We start from the raw sequence: 21,310 nt of genomic DNA, 5'->3' as shown, positions 1-21,310 counted from the left end.
TTGCTGTCAGCTTTCTGTGGTGAAAAGAGATATTCATCACGTTGAAATAAAGTGCAACTTCTTTATACTTGGAATTGAATGTCAGGACTAATATCTATATTATAAACTGACCAAACTTTAAAGAAATGTAGTTAGTTATGTTTTTAGTCCACCAATTGTACTACATCTCATTATATTTTTGACTTAATATTTATATGTGAATTAAGGGGAGAAGCTGGCTATGCCTTTCACTCAATTTAGTTTTTCTCTTAGGCATAATGTGCATTTTACAGATTATATTTTTTGCATGCACCAATTCTAAACAAAAGCAAAGAACAATTTGGATTTAAAAAGTACCTCAAGGCATAACAAAAAGTCATTTTAATTTTGATACATATTAAAACATTTTAGTCAGTTCTGCCTGACAGCATAACACGACAAATGCACAAGACCTTAAACATGCTTTAAAATGACATTCAGCAAAGTATTTAAAATTTAATAAATAGCATAGTCACACACAAATACATTTTTCTATACTGAATCATTAAGCTACTAAAACAGATTGGCAAAGAATAAATAAACAGTAGTTGACAATAAAAATAGGACATAGGGTCTTGTAATCACTTTAGTAGCCATATCAACCTTCTTATCACAAAATTTGAAACAACGATTTTCCCACTTGTTTTTCTCCAAAATGAAAATTACAAAACCCTGCTCCTCAAACAAAAAACATATACAGAAAAATTTTTTCTTACAACCAGGTAATTCAGTCTTTAAATACAATAAATAAATAGAGAACCGGCAAAGCAATTTAAACTGTAATAAAAATGCAACACCCCCAAGAAAAGAGCTATGGAAATATATATATTCATTGCAGTATTAGCGAATAATAGTATTTAAAGTGATAGTGCTTGTGCACTAAGCTCATTTGAGACCTTGATATGATTTTAGTGCAAATCCTTTCGGTCCAATACAAGAAGACCCTGTATATATCAGGGAAAGATATTACCAGCTGTAACTTATCTGGCACAGTATTTGTACATATTTGATAAAGTTCAAGAATTAATGCATAGTAGAGTATCTTCGGCCACTTTATTCTGTCCCCATGTAGAGATGATTTTACGTACCATTTGGTTTGTACCATTTTAGAGAGTACTGTATTAAAGTCCACGTTATAAAATCTATAAAAAGATCTGTATTTGCCATCAGTCCATCTAATTACGCCTACATTTCACACACCACTGCATGTTTAACTTAACAAAAAAGACAGAAATTTTTCCTCCCTTTGATAAATTCATATTATTAAGATGAAATTCAAGAATATTTAGACAAATGTTCTGTAAGTCAAAAATAAGGGGGAAATGTGGATTTTTTGCACATTAACAACTATAACAGCATTTAGTATACTAAGTTATAGGGTATATGTTGGCAATAACAACAGGTTTAGTTTCTAAGGAAAAATATCACTCTGTACAAATAAATCTCTTAATGTAGGATAAATAACCTGACAGTCATATGAGTTTCCAGCAGCCATATTTCTACTGTGAACTACAGTACCAGGATAAACAAATTATAAACTAACGGGATGGACATTGGTTACTTAACATTATGGATACTTGACGTATGTGTAGCTGCTAAAATGTGCACTCCAGCAGTTCGTAGAGTTGGAAGTGTTTATTTAATCATGCAGGCTAACACATCAGAATATGAATTTGCCCTGGACATTTTTTTTTTAACTAAAACTAGTTTTCTTAACTATAAAGTACAAAACAATGACTGGATATTGCTCCAACTCGTATACAATCTTCCTTATTCAAATTGTACCTAACAAAGTAACAAAGCTTCATCATCACTTGTTTCACTTTTGAGTACTGGTTCCAAGCATGAGTCGGGGATCTGGGCAGTGTGAACAATCCCGCAGCGCTCACAAGGGCCATCTCGATTACATGGCCTTACTCCATGGTGTGTTGCATTGTAAGGTTGCCTAAGCCCTTGTCCTTGATCTGAAGCAAGATCAAGAAGAGGTCTGGAACAGTCATTCACATCAAAGTCTGATGCTGCATCAGAAACAGGAATTAGCATTTCAACATCATCATCTTCTTCTCTGCCATTTACCCCATTATCAAGCTGTCTCAAAGGACTCTGGTTCTGACTGACAGAGCTTGATCTCCCTAATGTAAAGCGTACCCAACGTAAACCTTGAGTCACTCGACTTAGCGCGCTAGTGAGCTGATGACGAGCTGGACTCACACTTGGAGGTTCTGCATTGGTCACTTCCCTTCCATTATCGGTATTACCACTGCGGGTATTCTGACCTGAAGAACTTCCACATGCTCCTACAGTTGCTTCTATGGCTGTTGTGGGAGGGACCTTCTGAGGCAAAGGGGCAGCGACTCCACCAACTGCTCCAGCAGCATCTCTTCTCTCATTCTCTGTGTCTGTGTCATCAGACTCCACTGAAAATAGGTTTCTGTGAGCAGTATTTCTTTCAGGTTCTCTACTAGAATTCTGATTAGGAACATCATCTCCATCTGCTGAGACCAGAGCTAGCGAGCCTGAATGACGTGATCTTGCAAAATTAAAAATACGATTCCAAATGTTGCTGGATCTGCCTGCTATTGGGAGCCTGATTGAGGTAAATCCAAGCTGCGATCGCACAGCGAGCCTTAGGTTTTCCAAAACTGAGGCCTGCAATATCAGAAAAGGAAAGATGCATGTAAACTGTAACATTATATATGTATACTATTAGAAAATGTGCTTTATGGATAAATTTTAATTTAAATATATCTTGAAGGCCTTTAAAATATTACAAACCAACATGAGGCAGTAAGAGTAAAATAAAACCATCTCTTCCAACACTGTATGGGAGAAAATAAACACTATCAATCAGTCCTGTTACTGTTTGAGGAAAAGAATCAAATCTTATTCTCAATAAGTAAACCTACTAAGGGATTTCCCATATAGATTCCTCTATATTGTACTTTAGATCTTAATTAACATTTTAGAAAATTTAGCTGTTTTAAGATAGCCTTACCACTCATCTCCATTTTCTTAATATAATTTAAGTATAGAGATAGGTGGTCTTGAAGTCAGTAAGACCTAGATCCAAATCTCATCTCTTACATAGAGTGGCTTTGGGACTCTAGATAAATCACTTAGCAGCTCTGTGCTCTAGGAAATTCTTTGAATTATAAGTGGTAGAAGAGGTGCTGATCTGCACAGGTTGAGAGAGTTTCGTCCTCTGTTAGTTCTCCATCAATGAAACTACAGGCCTAATCCTTATCATCTTAAAGATTACATACACATATAAGGATAAACTTTTAATCTATTTTTTAAAAAACCCCATGACTCCTCTTCAATTACCCTGGATGTCCCAACAGTAAATCAATTCACTTTTATTTAAATACTGACAAAGCTGGAAAATTTAACATCAAATCAGGAATATAAAGTATAACCTATTTAATGATTTACAGCTTCATGAATACTAGGCTTTTTTATTTTTAATGCAAACTATTAAACTTTTTGAGACCGAATAAAACCCCAAAATGTGACAGTACAACTTCACAATCAACTTTAAGACTTTATGTTTAAATTTTTAGAAGTATAAAAAAATTGATTCTCCACTAAAGTCCCACACTTCATAAAGGTTTTCAAAGGTTAGTTCTAAAAGATGTGGCAGGTGCCACCTACCAAGCTGCAAGCAGATGCCTGGTGACAAAGCTGTGATCTGCGTAAGTGAAAAAATATGAAAAAGATGAAATCACATATCCAGAAGTATTAAAGAGGGAAATACATTACAAAACAGAATTTCTCTTCATTCAGAATCTATATAACCATAAAGTACAAATAACCACAATTTTCATGGTTATCACATAATAATTGGTATCAATAAATGATTACCCTGAGGTATTTGGACACCCAAATCATCATATATTAAATTATTACAACCAAAATGCGGTTAAAACTACTAACTCCCAATTCTGAGGCCCTATATAGCTTACAAAGCATTTTATGTGATCTTATTTTCTCTTCATGAAGATGCTGTAATATGGAGTATATATTTCTCTATTAGGAAACTGAAGCCTTTAGATTCAACTTGAACAAAGATATTCTGCTTCCAACAGCGCTCTTTCTATCAGACCACGACTACTTTATTATAGTCTAATTTTTTTTAACAATTTTTAATCCTTTACTGAATATATATGTTGATAAAGAACAAAAAATTAACCCCAATATACCATTCTCTAACCCTTCTAGAAGAATGGGAGTTTGCTATATTTTGCTTTCAAAACTCAAATTCCACGTACATAAACTAAAGGCTCTAATCGCCACCTGGTGGTTAAGAAAAGCAACATAAAGACTATAAATTCACTTAAAATCCTCCACATTCACAAATTAGTCATCTGTTGCTTCAAATATGCAAAAGGACATAGTTTCTTTCTCCCCAAATAATGACTCAGTATCTCCCTCTCAAACTCTTGACCTTCATATGAAAGATAAGATGTGAGAAAGAAGGAAAAAGAAAGAAAGGTACATCTATGTACACATCTGAGGAGGTTTCTTTCTTTGTCGTCTCCTCTATTAGTACAATACGATATTCTGGATTTCCGTGGAGACCTAAAATATATTATCCCTTTAACCGCTCTCAAAAAACAAGACTGTTATTTTAGAGATATTCCAAAATTCAGCCCTAAGCACATTTTCTAAACAAGTATAAAAATGACAATCAGGAGGAAAATTTATGTTTTAGGGTGATTTGTAATATTGTCTTCAGATTCTGAAATGTCTTTCACTTTTTACAAAATCACATAAAAAATCTGTATTGGCCTATTTTGCAATTTTTCAGTTCTTATGACTTAGAAAATAGATAAATAAAAATGAAACACAATCTAAGTTGTAACACTAGTAATTATTCTATTTGTTACTCTGCTACAGAATGACTAACAGATAAATTTTGCTTTTAATTTCCAGACAAACCATTAAAAACAACTATTTACTAAACAAACAGCTTAACTCCTGAACTTTAATTTTTTAGTTTCACTTCAACAAATCATTCTATGAAATACTCAAGAAATTTCTCCTAACAAATAATTACAACTAATAATTTATTGAAATCATTATAAATGGAGTGTGTTAATGTTAAAAGAAAGATGCAACACTTTTCTTAATGGGAATTGTTTAAAATGTGTCTTAAAGTAAAAGAGCTACCAAAGCTCCATAAACAATAGCTTATTTAAACAGAAAAAAAAAAATATGGTGATTTAAAAGATTATCATGAAAGGGTCATTGGATTTCTCTAATTTTACCAGACTTGTGTGTGAGGTGGGGGATGATGGTGGTGGTTGGGTTTTGTTGTTCAGTCATTTCTGACTCTTTGTGACCTCATATGGGTTTTTCTTGGCAAAGATACTAGAGTAGCTTGCCAATTCCTTTTTCAGCTCATTTTATAGATAAGGCAACTGAGGCAAACATGGTTAGGTGATTTGCCCAGGGTTATATAGCTAGTAAATGTCTGAGGCCACACGTCACTTAGCTGCTCCATGTGTGTATTAGAAGTGTTTTGATCATCTGATTTCAGATTTATTAGGTAAACTGTACCTGGTTAGGTGAACAAACAGGGAAATCTTCAACTGGTGGAATCAATCCTTGGGCTATCAATTGTCCATAAGAAGGAGGAGCTTCTCTTCTTAATAATTCAGCTTCAACTCTTGACAACTGTGTTTCAAATGATCTTTTAAATGCAGAAAAAGGGAAGAAGAAAACAAGTTACTCCTACATGTATCAACAAATACTTTTCACTTAATTTTAGTGCATTTTCCATTTGTTTTGAATGCTATTATAAAGGCAAATTTTTTTTCCATCTAAACTATAAGGATCTCAATTAGGTTTGATTTCTCTTTCGATGAATTCTGTACCTTGTCTAAAGGTCACAGTACGAGATCTGTCACTGACCATATTTTAACCATTTCCAGGTAAAAGGGCCAATGACAGTCATAGACTCCTCAATGTTCTTAATTATGCAGCAATATAGGAAAAGTTATTTTTAGGCCATTTATTACATCTGCAAAGAATAGGTAAAGTCAAAGTTTCATTCTTTTGTTATATCACGTTTGTGTAATCACATATACACAATAGTGCCTGGAAAGAAAGGGCACAAAATATTTGTTTTAAATTTTATTTGTAGTTTTTCTATAATCAAATATCTTGACGTATGTAAAATCTGTATTATGTTCAGAGAGAGGATTAAAAGATGGCTTGAAAACTTCAACTTATACAACACAGGTCCTGCAAGAAAAATTAAAAACAAGTACTGTTGGCTACAGGTGATTTTTTTTTTTTATTTTGATTTGGAAAATAATTTTTGTTAATTACAGTTACTTCCTTTAGGGTTCTACTCTTTCATTTCTCAGGGGCCCTTCTCACATTCTAGTAAGAGTTGACACATATAATAAGGTCTATAAAGCTCACTATGCACATAAGCTCATTCAGTATTCACAATAATCTTAAGAAGCATTACATTATCACAATTTTATAGAAAAGGAAACTTAGTCTCAGAAAAGTTAAGAGAATTGCACATGGTCACATAGCTAATAAGAGCAAGAGATGGACTAAATCTAGGTCTCTTGATTCCAAGTGCAATGTTCTTTCCACTCTACCACCAAAGGCAACATTTACTGTTTTTTATCTTTTCTAGGCCTTCCCAATAAAACAATAAAAAAAATTTACCATTATTAAGAGCACTACACTATTAGGGATAAATGTTTAGTTGAGATCTTACTGTACAGAGTATAAATGATGTCGGATTAATTTTGATACTGACCTTCGTTCAAACATTCTTAAAGAGTAGAGCTTACAAGTACATCCCAATGCAATGACAAGCAGCAGTCCGCAGATGAGACTTCCTATGACTGCTGCTGTTATTACTCTGGTAGGCACAATTACTGGACAGTTCTCTTCATCACTACCATCACCACAGTCATCTTGAGAATCACATACCCAGCTTTCAAAGACACATCGGTTATTTTTGCAATGAAAATTTCCTGGTTGGCAAAAAAAGCAGTTTTTTTCATCTGAGCCATTGGGGCAGTGATTCTGGTAGTTGCAGCGGTCAGAGCGAGGATAACAGACACCATTTCTTGAACAGGGAAACTCCTCCTTTTGGCACATGGTACAATTGATTTCATCCCTACCATTTGGGCAATGCCAGTACCCATCACAACGCTGCTGCTCAGTATAACAACCCCAGTTACCCCCACAGGGTATTTCCCAAGGCAAGCAGAAGCCATCTACTTGATAGGTAGCATTAAAACCCCTGGCAGCATTCACTTTATCAGCACAAAAATGCACTCTTATCTGCCCAGAAGAAGAAACAACTGTAAGAGGTGCATGAGAGTCAAAAGCAGTTAATACACGTAAAAGCTTGTGTGGATTTTCTTCTAATCCATCATATATTTTGACATAATCGCCATAACCAGTACCATCAAGCTTAAAGTCAGTGAAGCGCAAAATTACTTTGCGATGATCACCAGTGTCTATTAGCCAGGTGCAATTGCTTCCTGGAGGATAAAAGTCTGGATAATTGGGAGAATTAAAAGTACCATAAAAATATTTTAACCACTGTCCACATGTTTGTACATCACAGTCTATTTCATCTCCTAGGTCAAGACAGTCAATGTTCCCATCACATTTTAAGGATTCAGGAAGACAAGTATAAACTTTGGTAAATCGAGATAGGCATTGGAACTGGTTGTAAGCACAGGGTTGAAAAGAGGAAGCTGTTGGAGGATCAGCTTCTTTGGCACATATCTCTTCATCAGAATTGTCTCCACATTCATCCATGTTATTACATTTCCAAGTTTCAGGAATGCATTTCCCATTACCGCAACGAAATTGATCACATGCACAATTTGGTTCATCAGATTTTCCTGGAGGGGTAACAGGGTGAGAAAACACGCATTTTACACAGATAAAATACTACTTCAAAGATAAAAGCAAATAGAATTTTAATAATTATAAAATAATTTTATATTATTTCAGCAAAAATTCTAAAATGCATGGTGATATTCTTTACATGAGTATATTTTATGGCTTAAAATTTATTAAAATATTATAAAATATTTGAATAAAAAGGGTTTTGGTATATACTGTATGTTTAAAAACTTAAAGACATACTAGACCAATAACATCAGAAGTTCTTCAGTTTTATATGGTTTTATGCAACTGTCAAATATTTTCATTTCTAAATATATTCTTTATTTCTCCACAGAAGATGCATTATAATTGGCAGCTCTCTCATTAGGGTTTCCATTCCTTCATCATATTACATGCTAGCGTATATGTCCTCCTGGATGAGGCTATCATCAAAAGTGAAATACAATAGCATTTTTAATTTAGTTCCTAAGGTACAAAGAACCATTCACAATTACTTAAACCCTGAAACACTTTAGTTACCAAAGGGAATGGGGCTTACTGACTCAAGTCTTCTTGGTAAAACTGAAAACTGCACTTGAGATAAAATAATAGGGTCAAGTAATCTATTAAGAGAATAAGGAAATTCTGAAACACTTTGGATATAGTTGTTGAATTAGGAGAAACATTATATGAAATATTTTATGGAACTCAATTTTTCATTTGATAATAGACAACTGAGATAACATTAAGATTAATCCTAACTGAAATGATCCCATTGACCAATGAGTAGAATACATTTTACCTGTTTATTTGCAAGTACAGGAAACTGAATATTTACTATTCCATCAATTTGTATTTCATACTTTATTTGTTCAATTTAATGTTTTCTTTTGTTGACATCGCAACACTCCATGCACTTCATTTAAAGTCAGATATTTGCAAAAACTGCAATCAACTTATTATTTTAGACCTTGTTTATTTTTACTATTAAATACTAAATTCCAACTAAAGGATGACAGCCTGTTTAGATCTCTGCATAGCAGTTATGAAACAGAAGATACTCTACTGGTGCTAATTAAGTGCTTCTTACAAATGGAGAGAGATTATATCAATTAAGTTCAACTGTTACAGAATAGATAACCTCTACTTAGAAAGGTAGATTCAACAGAGTCAGAAAAGAGTTGTGCACATGCACTCTCTGAAGTTTGTGGGTGAGAACAGCTGAGCAACATGAGCATGGGGAAGTCAGCACTATCTCTAGTAAGGCTGCTTTGCACAGGAGCTATTTCACATAGGTTTCGATCTTCACTGCTCCCTTCTTCCTTTTCTTCATTTATATAAGACCCCTCGTTATTAATTTCTTATCCTCCTGCCCTGCTTACTGTTTCTTCCTTGTGCCCAACAGAAAACACCCTTTCCTACCACAGTTTAACAGGCTTCAGCCCCAATGATTTACTCTTATGTAGCTCCAAAGTTATCACATTGTTAAATACAAACTGAGAAACTGGCCATAACTGAAAACTACCAACCACACATACACACAAAAGGAAAAATGTAAGAACTCAAGAGATGAGGGAAGGAAAGGGTGAGAGAAAGAGAGAGAGAGAAATAAAGGGAGGGAGGGAAAGGAAGAGAGAGAAGGGGATAAAGAACAGACAGAATGCAATCTTTCTGTTCTTTCCATTCATTCACTTACTTTTCTATCTCTAAAAGCAACTCAGGCTTAAATAGCCACAAGAAGGCAAAGTGGAAAAAAAGTATGCTGAAGATAAAAATTATGACACAATAATATCCTTATCCTCAAATCATTTTTGCTCCATTATTTTCATGAATTCTCCAGGTCTCCTCATCAAATACATAAACACTATACAGAAAATCTGTCCTGGTCCCTCCTATAATTCAGTGTTTAGAGAAAAGGAAGTCTTATTCTTCAACATCTCTTTGTTTTCTTTTGTTTATTAATTGGTATGTATGTGGTGAGGTGGGTGGTGTTTGCTCAATTCTTTCATTTTTTCTGAGATGAGCTCTACTCAAAGCCCACTGTATGATGCATAATCTTTCAGTTTGTGAAGAGGGAAGGGAAAGACCCAGATATAGGTATGTATGAAACAGGTCTGAGATATTTAAAGAGAATTTTGATCATGACAGTATACTACACTTCTTCTTCTGGGATTATATATGGAAGACAGTTTTAAACATGTTAACACTCCTACTCAATCAACTCTAGTAGCTCACCATTTCCTCTATATCAAATATAAACATCCTTTGCTTGGATTCTAAAGTCCTTTACGATGTGGTACCAATCTATCTTCCCAGACTCACTGTTCATCACCTTCATTCAGACACTTTGCAATCCAGTCACATTGGGTTTTCTCTCTGTTCCTTACCTAGTGTACTCTATCTTCCATCCCTGTGCTTTGTGTATTTCATTATGTATTCAATACTTTCCCTCCTACCTGGATCTTATAAAATTCTTCTTTCCACTCGAGACACAGCTTAAGCATCACTTTCCAGATTCCACCTAATGCTAGGGCCTTTCTTATCTTATATATAATTATTTTGTAAATATTCACTCTGCATTTACTTGTCTTTATTCTCCTTATATGTATTCTATATACCCTTATATATGTATTTCTTATCTCCCCTACTAGACTGGAAATTCCTTGAGAATATTCCCTGTTCAAACTGCCTCTCAGACACTTATAGCTGTGTGCTCCTGGGTTTATTCACTCAGTCTACCTCAGTTTTCTCAACTGCAAAGCAGGAATAATAACTGCATCCACCTTGCAGGACTGTTGTGAGAATCAAATGAGATAATGTTGAGTAATGTCTGGCACACACAATAAATCCTTCTTTCCCCTCTCCTTTTCTTTCTCATTCTCTCCTTCCCTCCCTCACTTCTTTCTCCCACTTTCCTTCTTTCCTTCCTTGCCTTCCTCCTTCATTCCTTTGTCCTTTCCTCAATCCCTCCTTCCTTTTCTTCATTACGCACCTAGAGATGCTGAACTAGTCTGAATCAGGCAAGGGATTCAGCCCCGTAATGTCTTTGAGACTAGGTGAGCATGGAGGTTTAGAGCTGTCATATCTGACCCCCTGCCAAAGACAGAATCAATCTAGGGGAATGCTCCAAACAATTGTGCCACTGTCTGAAGCTAGGATTTAATTAACCTTTATGTGAAAGGACACTGTTAAATCCTGTTGCCCTCTTTTCAAATAATAGCTCAATCTCTGAAGTTTGACTTTTTTTTACACATACCTGAAAAATATGCCAATCTGAAACCTTTCCTAGAGATGCTGTCATCGGAATGAAATTTGATCCAGATGTGGTCTTGTGAAGAAATATATGGTGGTGGAATAGTGGAGCCACAAGCTCTATAACTTTCAACATTCTTGAAGGTTTCTATCGTCAACCAGTCCAAATTGCATCGCCTTGATCCCTGAATATCAAAATCCTGAAAACTGCAAACAATAAGGCAGAGATATTAAAATATGCAATTTTAAATAAAATTATTTTAAATTACCTTTAAAATGTAATGGTAATTACAATAATTCATAAATACAAATTAAAAAACATAGAAACATTCCATTCTTCTTCCCAGTTTACTACAGACATGGTATATACTAAGATTTTTTTCTGTATATTAACCAATGGCCTATATCTCATATTATAATAACGTAAATCACAGAATACAGGGCAAAAATAAATTTTAAAAAATTAATGTCTTTGGGGGAGCTAGGTGGCACAGTGGATAGAAAACTGGCTCAGGAGTTAGGAGGACTTGAGTTCAAATCTGGCCTCAGACCCTGGGCAAGTCACTTAACCCTGACTGCCTCAAAAAAAAAAAAAAAGTTACATAAAAGCAAATACTGTTAGACCAAATAAAACTGTCTACTTGAGAAACAGAATAACTGGTATTTATAATACCTAATAGTACTCAAATAGTGTGATTATAATAACTTCAGATTTTAAATTCAGATGAAGGGTTTGTTTGTTTTTTTAAATTTTTTTTATTTATTTTATTTTTTTATTTCCTTAGAGGATATATAAAATCCCCTAATGCTTTTGAACTTCACTGGTGAGCCAATAATATTCCATTCTATTCAAAGTTCTTCTAGAGTAAAGAAAGTCTTTTATTGGAAATTTCATTTTGAAGGACCTCTACTTATAGTCACTTACACTGCAGATCAAATGAAGCATGTCCTTTATGTATATAGTGATGCACTGTACCTCTCTCTTTATAACCTTTCAGAAGACTTTCAGATGACTGCTATAATCTTTCCCCCACTTTATCTCCTTACAACGTTCTACAAACAAGAGCTCAATAAATGCTACTGATCTCTAGAAAGGAACAAAAAAAAGTACTTGAACCAATATTAACACTGGACAAGAATGTCTACCGCTACTAAATTACATAAGCTAACAAGTTCTTACAAGGAGTTAAGCAACCCCTCCCAGCTGCTCAGGCTTGCACCATAGGAAGGAATCCCTCTGAACTCTTCATCTCTTGCTTCCTATATTCAAGCTGTTGCCAAGACCTGCTGATTCCATCTTTATAAGACATCTCTCAATACGTTCCCTTCTTTCTTCTAACATTGCCACCACTCTGGTACAGGCCTTCATCACCTCATGCTTTGATTAGTGCAACAGCCTACTGGGGAGTCTGTCTGCCTTACATCTACCTTCTCTAATCCATTCTCTATTCAGCTACTAAAGTGATTTTCCTAAAGCTCAGCGGTTTGATCATATCAGCCTCACTCAACTTGATCTCCTCTCCCCACACTTAATAACTCCAGTGGTTTTTTATTGTTTCCAGGAGCAAATACAAAATACTCTGTTTGGCAATTAATTCAATCCGACAAATGGTAGAATAAATATTGTTAGATCATACTGTCCCAAATACATGTCTCATTCCTTTTCGTCAATAGCCTCAGCAAAATATGATCTCTTTTAGAGAAATATAAACATTAATCGCTTAAAACTTTACTAAGAGCAAGTGTCAATCTAAACTGATACAATAAGTTCTCTACACCAATGAATCTCTCTTTCTCAAATACCTAATAAAAGCATCAACACAGTAAATCTAGTATGTGATAAAATGAAGATGGCTCTTAGAACAGGGTGTAAATAAGACAGGAACCCTGCTATTTGGGGAAATGCTACAACATAGAGCACTAGGTATGGAGTCAGTAAGGCCCGAGTTCAAATTCTGCCTCATGCACTTGCTAGTTGCTTGACTCTGGACAAACCACGTAGCCTCTATAGCCTTAGGTTCTTCAATTGTAAGGTAGGGCATATATGGATCAAATGAAATAATAACTGTAAAGGGCTTGGCACATACCAGGTGCCATAGAAATGCTAATTATCATTATTATCATCACTGCTACTTTCTGAACTGAAAGCTAAAAATAAACAAATGACATTATAAGAATGACTGTGTTTTGCAGGGGCAGCTAGGTGGTATACTGGATAGAGCACCAGGCCTGGAAAAAGGAAAACTCATCTTCCTGAGTTCAAATTTGACCTCAGACATACTTACTAGCTTCGTAACCCTGGGCAAATCACTTAGCCTTGTTACTTCCAGATGAACTGGATTAGGAAATGGCAAACCACTCCAGTATCTTTGCCAAGAAAACCCAAAATGGGATCACCACGAGCCAAACGCAACTGAAAAAAATGACTGACCAGCAACAATAGAAAGAAACATATTAACTGAGGATTTTAAGTGATTAACCAATCAATAAAACCTAAAAAAGCTGCCTCTAATAAGTACTGGGCATTGGCCTAAGTACCAGGGTTACAAATTAAAAAACTGAAAACCCTCCTCTCTTTGAGGAGCTTACTTTCATTTCTCGTGAAGAAGTCAACATGTATATGATAAGTATGGTTGGGGAGGGAAATGAGGTAAGCCAATAAAATCCAGTCCATCAATATAAGAAATTGCCTTATATTCACTTTTTAATTCAGCAGTCATGTATTCTACCCTTAGTAAAAATTAGAAAAAATTTCAAAGTATATGAAGAATGTGCCTAATTACATATGTATAACCTATATTGAACTGCTTGCCTTCTAAATGGGGATGGGTGGGGAAGGAAGAAGAGAAAGAATTTGGAACTCAAAGTTTTAAAAACAAATGATAAAAAACTGTTTTTATATACAACTGGGAAATAAGATATACAGCCAATGGGGTATAGAAATCTATCTTGACTTGCAAGAAAGTAAAGAGGAAGGGAAAAAGGGGGGGAATGATAAAAGGGAGGGCAGACTGGAGGAAGGGGTAATCAGAATGTATGCCATCTGGGGTGGGGGAAAAAGGAGATGGTGAAAAAATCTGGAACTCAAAATCTTGCAAAAACGAACATTGAAAAGTAAAAATAAATAAATAAATAAGTTTAAATCTTAAAAAAAAAGTTTCGCTTAGAAAGGGAGATGAGATGTAGGATAATCTCTGGCAAAGGATATTTTAAGAATGGAGAGACATGGGTGTGCTTCTAGGCAGCAAGGATGGAATCAACAGAAAGAAACTGAAGATTAACAAGGACGGGAATAATGATGGGCACAGTCTGCTGTAGAATACAGGCAGAGATGGCAAGGGATTAAAGACTTGGCCTGGGCAAGCAGAACAGCAACTTTATCAGAGCCTGAAGTAAAGGAAAGAGTAGAGAATAATATCAGAGGTATCTGACATGTGGAGGGGAAAAGTTCTTGGCAAACTGTTTAAATATTTTCATTGATTTACATGGCTGCAACATACAAATTGATGGAACTCTGATAGAGAAAATGGGATGGTTATATGGCAAGAGTGAGGTAAGACTGGCAGATGGTCAGGGTACTTCACTGGAATCCTTTTGCTATCAAGAGGGAATAAGAAAGTCCTCTAGCATGTTGGATGTGCCTCCTCATAGCAAATTTTTGGGAGGTCATGGAGATGCACAGGATAGGTAGGAATGGATGATTTATAATCTATTTTGTTGGTAAGAACTCCAAAACTGACAAGACACAGATACATTTGAGTATTGTAGTCATATGCATTTAAAAATAAGAAATAGTAGAGTTGCAACAAATTAAATGAATGAGGAAATGCACAGATTTCTTAAAAGGAAAACATTTTTCTCAAGAAATTAATAATTAAAGCAATTTAACTATCATTTAACAAGGGGGTATTCAAATTCATGAAGACAACATTTATAATACATTACATAACTAGATATGAACACATACACATACACATATAAAATCTAAAGTTTAAAAAATCTTACCTTCAGGTCATTTGATTTGTTTTTCTGCCTTCAGGCAGAGCCACTCTTAAGCCAAAACCTTTGAGAATCTAACCTATTTTTTTCAAGACCTCAGGGAAAAAAAATCTATCTTCTCTAGAAACTCTTCAAATATTTAACTGCCATCACAGTAATGAATTTCTTCCCAGCATCTTACCCAAATCCTTCAGTTGCAATTTAAGCATATTTTCTTTCATTCTTTCCTATTCTCAGTGCAGATGCAGAATATCTAGTCACTATCCTCTGGGTAAGAGTCTATCATAATGAAGACCATTATTAAATCAACTCCTAATCTTCTCTAGCTTGTATTGGTCCAATTTCATTAACTTTTCTTTATAAATCTTATGTTCAATCCCTTTATTCATTTTTTGGCCTTATACTGAATCTTCTCCAAGCTTTTGACATTCTCTTTCAGTTGTGAAGTTCAGAAGTAGACAGCCATAATCCTGTTCTTCATTCCAGTATTGTGACTGGTTCATGGTATGGTTTGTTCATTTGATTTAGTTTTCCTTGATCTGAGAGTTCTATCACTGAATCAGGACCAAAGGACAACTCTACATAACATCCTGTCTGACAAGAATCTTTGGGTTCACGTAGTCATGTAAGTTAGGAAAAGAGATTTAATTTTTTAAATTAAAGTTTAGAATTTTATTATAGATTTCATTAAAAAAATTTCCCCATTAATTTGGGAGGAAGATTACATGTAAATCAATTTAATTATACTATGACAGAAAATTAGACAATTATTTTAGGATATCAGTATAGTGGTAAAGCCCTGAAATAATCTCCAGAGACAACCACAAACTTCATATATGGCTATGTAGTCAGAAATATAATAAAAAATACTTTACAAATAGATAGAAGAGCAGGCTAGGGCTATTCTGAAAATGGTCCTTGGAAAGGATATGGCCTGGGATAGGAGGTTATCATAAGGTAGAATAAATCAAAAGGGCCTTTTCATATCCCCTGTCAATCCACAGGTTTTACTCACTGATTTCCATAGATTTCCCCTTTGCCAGAGGTGAAACCAGTTGGCCACATTTCTCTTGGGATTAGCTAGCCTATTAGCCTGAATTCAAAAGATGGCAGAAACCACAAACCTTTGATCTTACGATTATGAAAGAAAAAAAGAGTTACATGAGAAAATTCCAAATATGCAAAACACTATCTTTAGATGAGGCATTTCTATTAATGTTCCAGGTCCACTAACAATTCATTACTTACATAGATATTTTTTTGGTGTATCTGGGGTGTGGGTGGGGGGAGTAACAGGGTATCTAGATTTTTCATGTATTCTTGACATTGTTTTCTTAAGTAATACCCTGACTTCTGGGCCTTCCTTTCCTTTTATATTTCCTTTCCTAAACTAACGTACCTTAAAATTAAATTTCTTGACTTTTACCTTATTCTTGGAATTCTGAAATTACTTTCCCCAAGATTGCCTTCCATATTTTGATTTATACTGCGAGGCCATTATCCAGAAGAGAACAAAGAGGAAGGAAAAGGTCCTTTACATTCAAAAATGTTTACACCAACTCTTTTAGTGGGGGTGAAAAAATAAGGAAGCAAGGGACTAAACAACTGAGGAACGACTGGAGAAACTGTGGTATGTGAATGTAAGGAAATACTACGGTGCTGTAAGAAATACAGAAATGGATGATTCAAAAAGAACTGGAAAGATATATATGAACTGATGTAGAGTGAGCAAAATTATTTATACCATCAATAAAATGAGCAGAACCAGAAGAATAATTACACAATAACACTATAAAAACAAATAACTTTGCAAGGTATAAGAACTGTGATCAATATAATGTTCATTCACGCTATTAATTTTACACACACACACACACACACACACACACACACACACACACACACACACATTTTCTGTATAGTACCACTAGAGCGATTTATTTTTTCTTGATTATGCACATTTGTTATAAGACATGTTTGGGTTTTTTTTCCAATGAGGTATGGAGAGGGGGTGGGGGAATACTCTGAAAGAGAACAGATTTCTTTTGATTAAAGAAACAGACTTGTGGAATGCTACAGATATGAAATGTTCCATACACTTTCAGATGAGATCAGTGTATTATTAGATTTATTTGTTTTACTTTTGTTACAAGGGATCTTTCATGAAGTGGAAATAAGCTATAAATGTATGTAATGTAAAAACCAAACACATCAATAAAACTGAAATAAAGAAGAGGGGAGAAAAAGATTCATAGAGTGCCTTGCAAGTAGTGGCCCTTTCAATCTGTGTTGAACTTTATATTTATTTACTGAAAGAAAAATGAAAACATTATCATGTAAATTGGTTAATTCAGTGGATTAGGAGGCTGTTAATGAGATCAAATGAATCCACTGTTGATGAATCATTTTGTAATTCTGTAAGCAAAATGACACCCTTACCCTGCTAAGAGCAGTCTTACATATGAGTCTCTGTGGCCACAAGGGAACTAGAAGAATCTGGATAACTCAATGTAAAGTTATCACCAGAATAACTGCCTATATTTAACATGTGCACTAATAGAGGTAGGTTAGAAGCTTTATCTTTTTGTACAAAGAGCAATTTACATTATCAGTGTTAGATGAATAAAAAATGATGAAGAGTATTGTTGCATATAACTTTAAAAGTAAAAAAAAATTCTATTACATTATTAAATGTTGAGCAGAGAAATTTGGTAATGAAATGCACAATAAAAGTTACATATTAATATAACAAAACATCAAAATTACCTTATAGTAATGATTTCCCCTGGGTTTGCCCGTATATACCAGCTACAGTTGATTCTGGCAGGATATTCAAAAGGCCACCCTGGGCTTGTGATTATGCCACTTGGTCCTCTAATTTGTTCTGGAGTCTCTCCACAAGCTGAAAAATATTGAAAACAGTCACAACTGATTATACTTTAAAATTATATTTAAGCGACCAGAATTCATATTATTTAAAATCTTCAGATATCAACAAAGCACAACAAAATAATAATCCTGAAAATCCATTTTTCAAAAAATTATAGAATTTTAGAGCCTGAAATGACAAAGATCACCTAGGTCAAACCCTGATTGATCTTTGACATATGACAATCAATAACTGTTGTAATAGGAAATTCATGCTATAACAAGGCAACTTATTCCATTCTGGAATAACTGTTAGGAAATTGTACCTTATCCTGAGATGACATCTGCCTCCTTATAATTTCTATCTCCTGGTGGAGATAGTTTTCCATTTTGGAATCATCAACAACTTCTATCTGAGATCCTTTCAAACATCTAAAACCAGCTCACGACTAAATTCTCTTGTCCAGACTAAGCAGGTTTGGTTCCTTCAATTAAGCATCCATGCCATGGTTTCTATTCCCTCATCATATCTGCTGACTTTCCCTGGCCAATTTGTCCATAATTCTCCTAAATGTGGAACTAAGAACTGAATGCAGTATTTCAGATGTAGTTTCTAGTATTACAGAATACAATGATAAATTCCCTTGTTTTGGACACGTTTTTTGTTAAAACAAACTAATACTGCATTAACCTTTTTTTTTTTTTTGACAGAGACATAACAACGGTGATTAATATGCATGACAAATACAGAGAAGCAAGGAAAAACTTAAACTGATGTAAAGTATAATCATGAGAAGGAAAACAATATATACATTCATTACAATACAAATAGAACCACCAAAAAAAAGAGAAACCAAAAGTTTTGAAATTGTGAATAATCTTTGTACCAAGGAAGAGACTTAGAAGACACTTCCTTCTGCTTCTTTAAAGAGAAGAGTGTCCACAGCCATGTTGACACTGCATGTAGTATCAGAATTCTTTTTCTTCAAGTGTTGATTGAGTTTTAACAAATTTTTCTCCTGTTTTTTACCTTCTAAAATTTTTTTCTTTGTTATAATGGATGGCTCTCTGGGAGAGAAAAAGTGAATACAGAGGGAAGTCTTCCAAGAGATCAATAACAATCAATTGCAAAAAAAACTGTATTGCTTCAATTTTAATTTTTGTATATATATGATCTAATCCAGCTGCTCTTTCAATCTTTGTTTTCTTCAGGACTTATTCTATATCCTTACACAGTCTATCTGGGCCGGCAAGGTCAGAATCTAAATGCTGTAGTTCCAGTGTCATTTGGGCATGACATATACGTGAAAATATAAAATGAGTTTATTACGGAAAACCTTGTATATCTTTAGGTTTTTGGGTATCGTCCTTAAATGCCCCCAGGATCAGTGTGCTCAGACATGTCTTACTCTGAGATTTCTGTAAACTTGTTTTCCTCTCCAATGCTTCTTGTTGTCTTATGAGGTTCTTCTATTCCTAATCTTCCAGCATCTGTCCAAAAATTTTACAAACGAGTTTATATTCTTCACTGTCACAGCTCTCTGCAGGGAAAGGAGATCAAGTGTTCTCATGCTAAAACATTTTCTGGGTTCTTTTGTCCTCCTCTAGGAGACAGATTTTTATCAGTTAAAACTGTCAGTGTTAATGCTGACTGTTCTATCCATTTTTCAGGGACCAACAGAATGTTGAACTAAAAGGTCAGAGATATTCCAAGCCACATTTTCTCATTCTGATTATGCTCAATTTGGTATTGACTTTTATCTTAGCTCTAACAAGCCAATATTCTTAGAATTGTGGTCACTCACAGACCAGACCCAAGGTCAGGGAAGCAGTGATCACACCTCTCCTTAGATCATGCCACCTTGGAAGAACTGAGAGCATGCAGACACTTCCTCCATCTGCCATCTAGCTCTGAAAAGAGCAGACTGGAAACCCTGACGCTTGGGGCAGTGTGACCTCTTTACCCTTGGAGAATAGGCAAACTTTAACATAAAGTTAAAAGTCAAGAAATAAGCCAGAAAAAGACATGTAACAATAAAACAAAGAAAAGCAAAGCAACAATAAGAACCTAACAACGGAAAGTTACAGTGGTAACAGGGAAAAATCAGAACAAACTCAGAAGAAGACAACGAAATGAAAGCAGATATGTACACAAAGCCTCAAAGAAAACTATGAATTAGTCTCAGCCCCTGGAACAGCTTAAAAATGATTTAAAAAATAAAATAGGAAGTAGGAGAAAAAATTGGCAAATGAAATGAGAATAAAGCAAGAAAAAACATTTTTTGAATAAAATAATACCTTAAAAAAACAGACTAAGTCAAACTATAAAAATGCACAAAATTCCACTAGAGAGAAAAATTTCTTAAAAAGGACAACTGCCCAAATGGAAAAAGATGTAAAAAATTCAATGAAGACATTACTTCCTTAAAAATTAGAAGTGGGTAAGTGGAAGCTAATGACTTCATAAGACATCAAGAAACAATCAAATAAAATCCAAAAAAATGAAAAAATAGAAAAAAAATGTGAAAAATATCATTGGAAAAATAGATCAGTGAGATAATTTAAGAATTATTGGACTACCTGCAAACCATGATAAGAAAGAAGATCCTAGATATCATTTTTCAAGAATTGTCAAGGAAAACTGCCCTGATATCCTAGAACAAGAGGATAAAATAGAAACTGAAAGAATCTACCAATCACTTCTTCAAAGAAATCCCAAAATGAAAACTCCCAGAATTATTATAGCCAAATTACTGAGATCCAGGTTAAGGAGAAAATACTGCAGGCAGTCAGAAAGAAATAATTTAAATATCTACCACAGAGCCACAGACAGGATAACACAAGATTTAGTAGCTTCTACATTAAAGAATCAAAGGGTTTAGAAGATGATATTCCTGAAGCGAAAGGAACTATACAACGAAGAATGACCTAGCCTGCACAACTGAGTATAACCCTTAAGTTAAAAATGTAAACTTAATGATACTGAGGATTTTTAAACATTCCTGATGAAAATCAGAATTGAATAGAAAATGTGACTTTCAAATACAAAACTCAAGAAAAGTATGAAAGAGAAGAGAAATCATACAGGATTCAATAAGGTTAAACTGTTTACTTTCCTACATGGGAAAATGGCAACTGTCACTCCTGAGAACTTTATTATTATTAGGGAAGTTAGAAGGAGTATACACAGAGGGGATGAGTGTGAGTTATGAGGGGATGATTTCAAAAAAATAAAATTAAGGGATGAAAAAGAGGGATGCATTGGGAGAAGAGGGAATGGATAGGTAGAAAAGCAAATACC

At 34.6% G+C, this 21,310-nt stretch overlaps 1 protein-coding gene across 2 annotated transcripts in view; it reads right to left on the bottom strand.

Moving 5' to 3' along the window:
* Positions 1-337: 337 nt before the first annotated feature.
* Positions 338-21,310, bottom strand: part of LRP12 (LDL receptor related protein 12) — a 130,636-nt gene continuing 109,663 nt past the window's right edge. For both annotated transcript variants that reach the window (XM_072603299.1, XM_072603298.1), the window contains 5 exons: positions 17,908-18,043; positions 11,147-11,349; positions 6,800-7,904; positions 5,578-5,710; positions 338-2,667 (listed from right to left, as the gene is read on the bottom strand). In XM_072603299.1, coding sequence (XP_072459400.1) covers positions 1,804-2,667; positions 5,578-5,710; positions 6,800-7,904; positions 11,147-11,349; positions 17,908-18,043 — 2,441 coding nt within the window. In that variant the 3' untranslated portion in view covers positions 338-1,803. The remainder of the gene's footprint in view (positions 2,668-5,577; positions 5,711-6,799; positions 7,905-11,146; positions 11,350-17,907; positions 18,044-21,310) is intronic.

The sequence above is a fragment of the Notamacropus eugenii genome, chromosome 4 (genome assembly GCF_028372415.1).
Source record: "Notamacropus eugenii isolate mMacEug1 chromosome 4, mMacEug1.pri_v2, whole genome shotgun sequence".
NCBI lineage: Eukaryota > Metazoa > Chordata > Mammalia > Diprotodontia > Macropodidae > Notamacropus > Notamacropus eugenii.
This window is presented reverse-complemented; position numbering and strand designations above follow the sequence as displayed.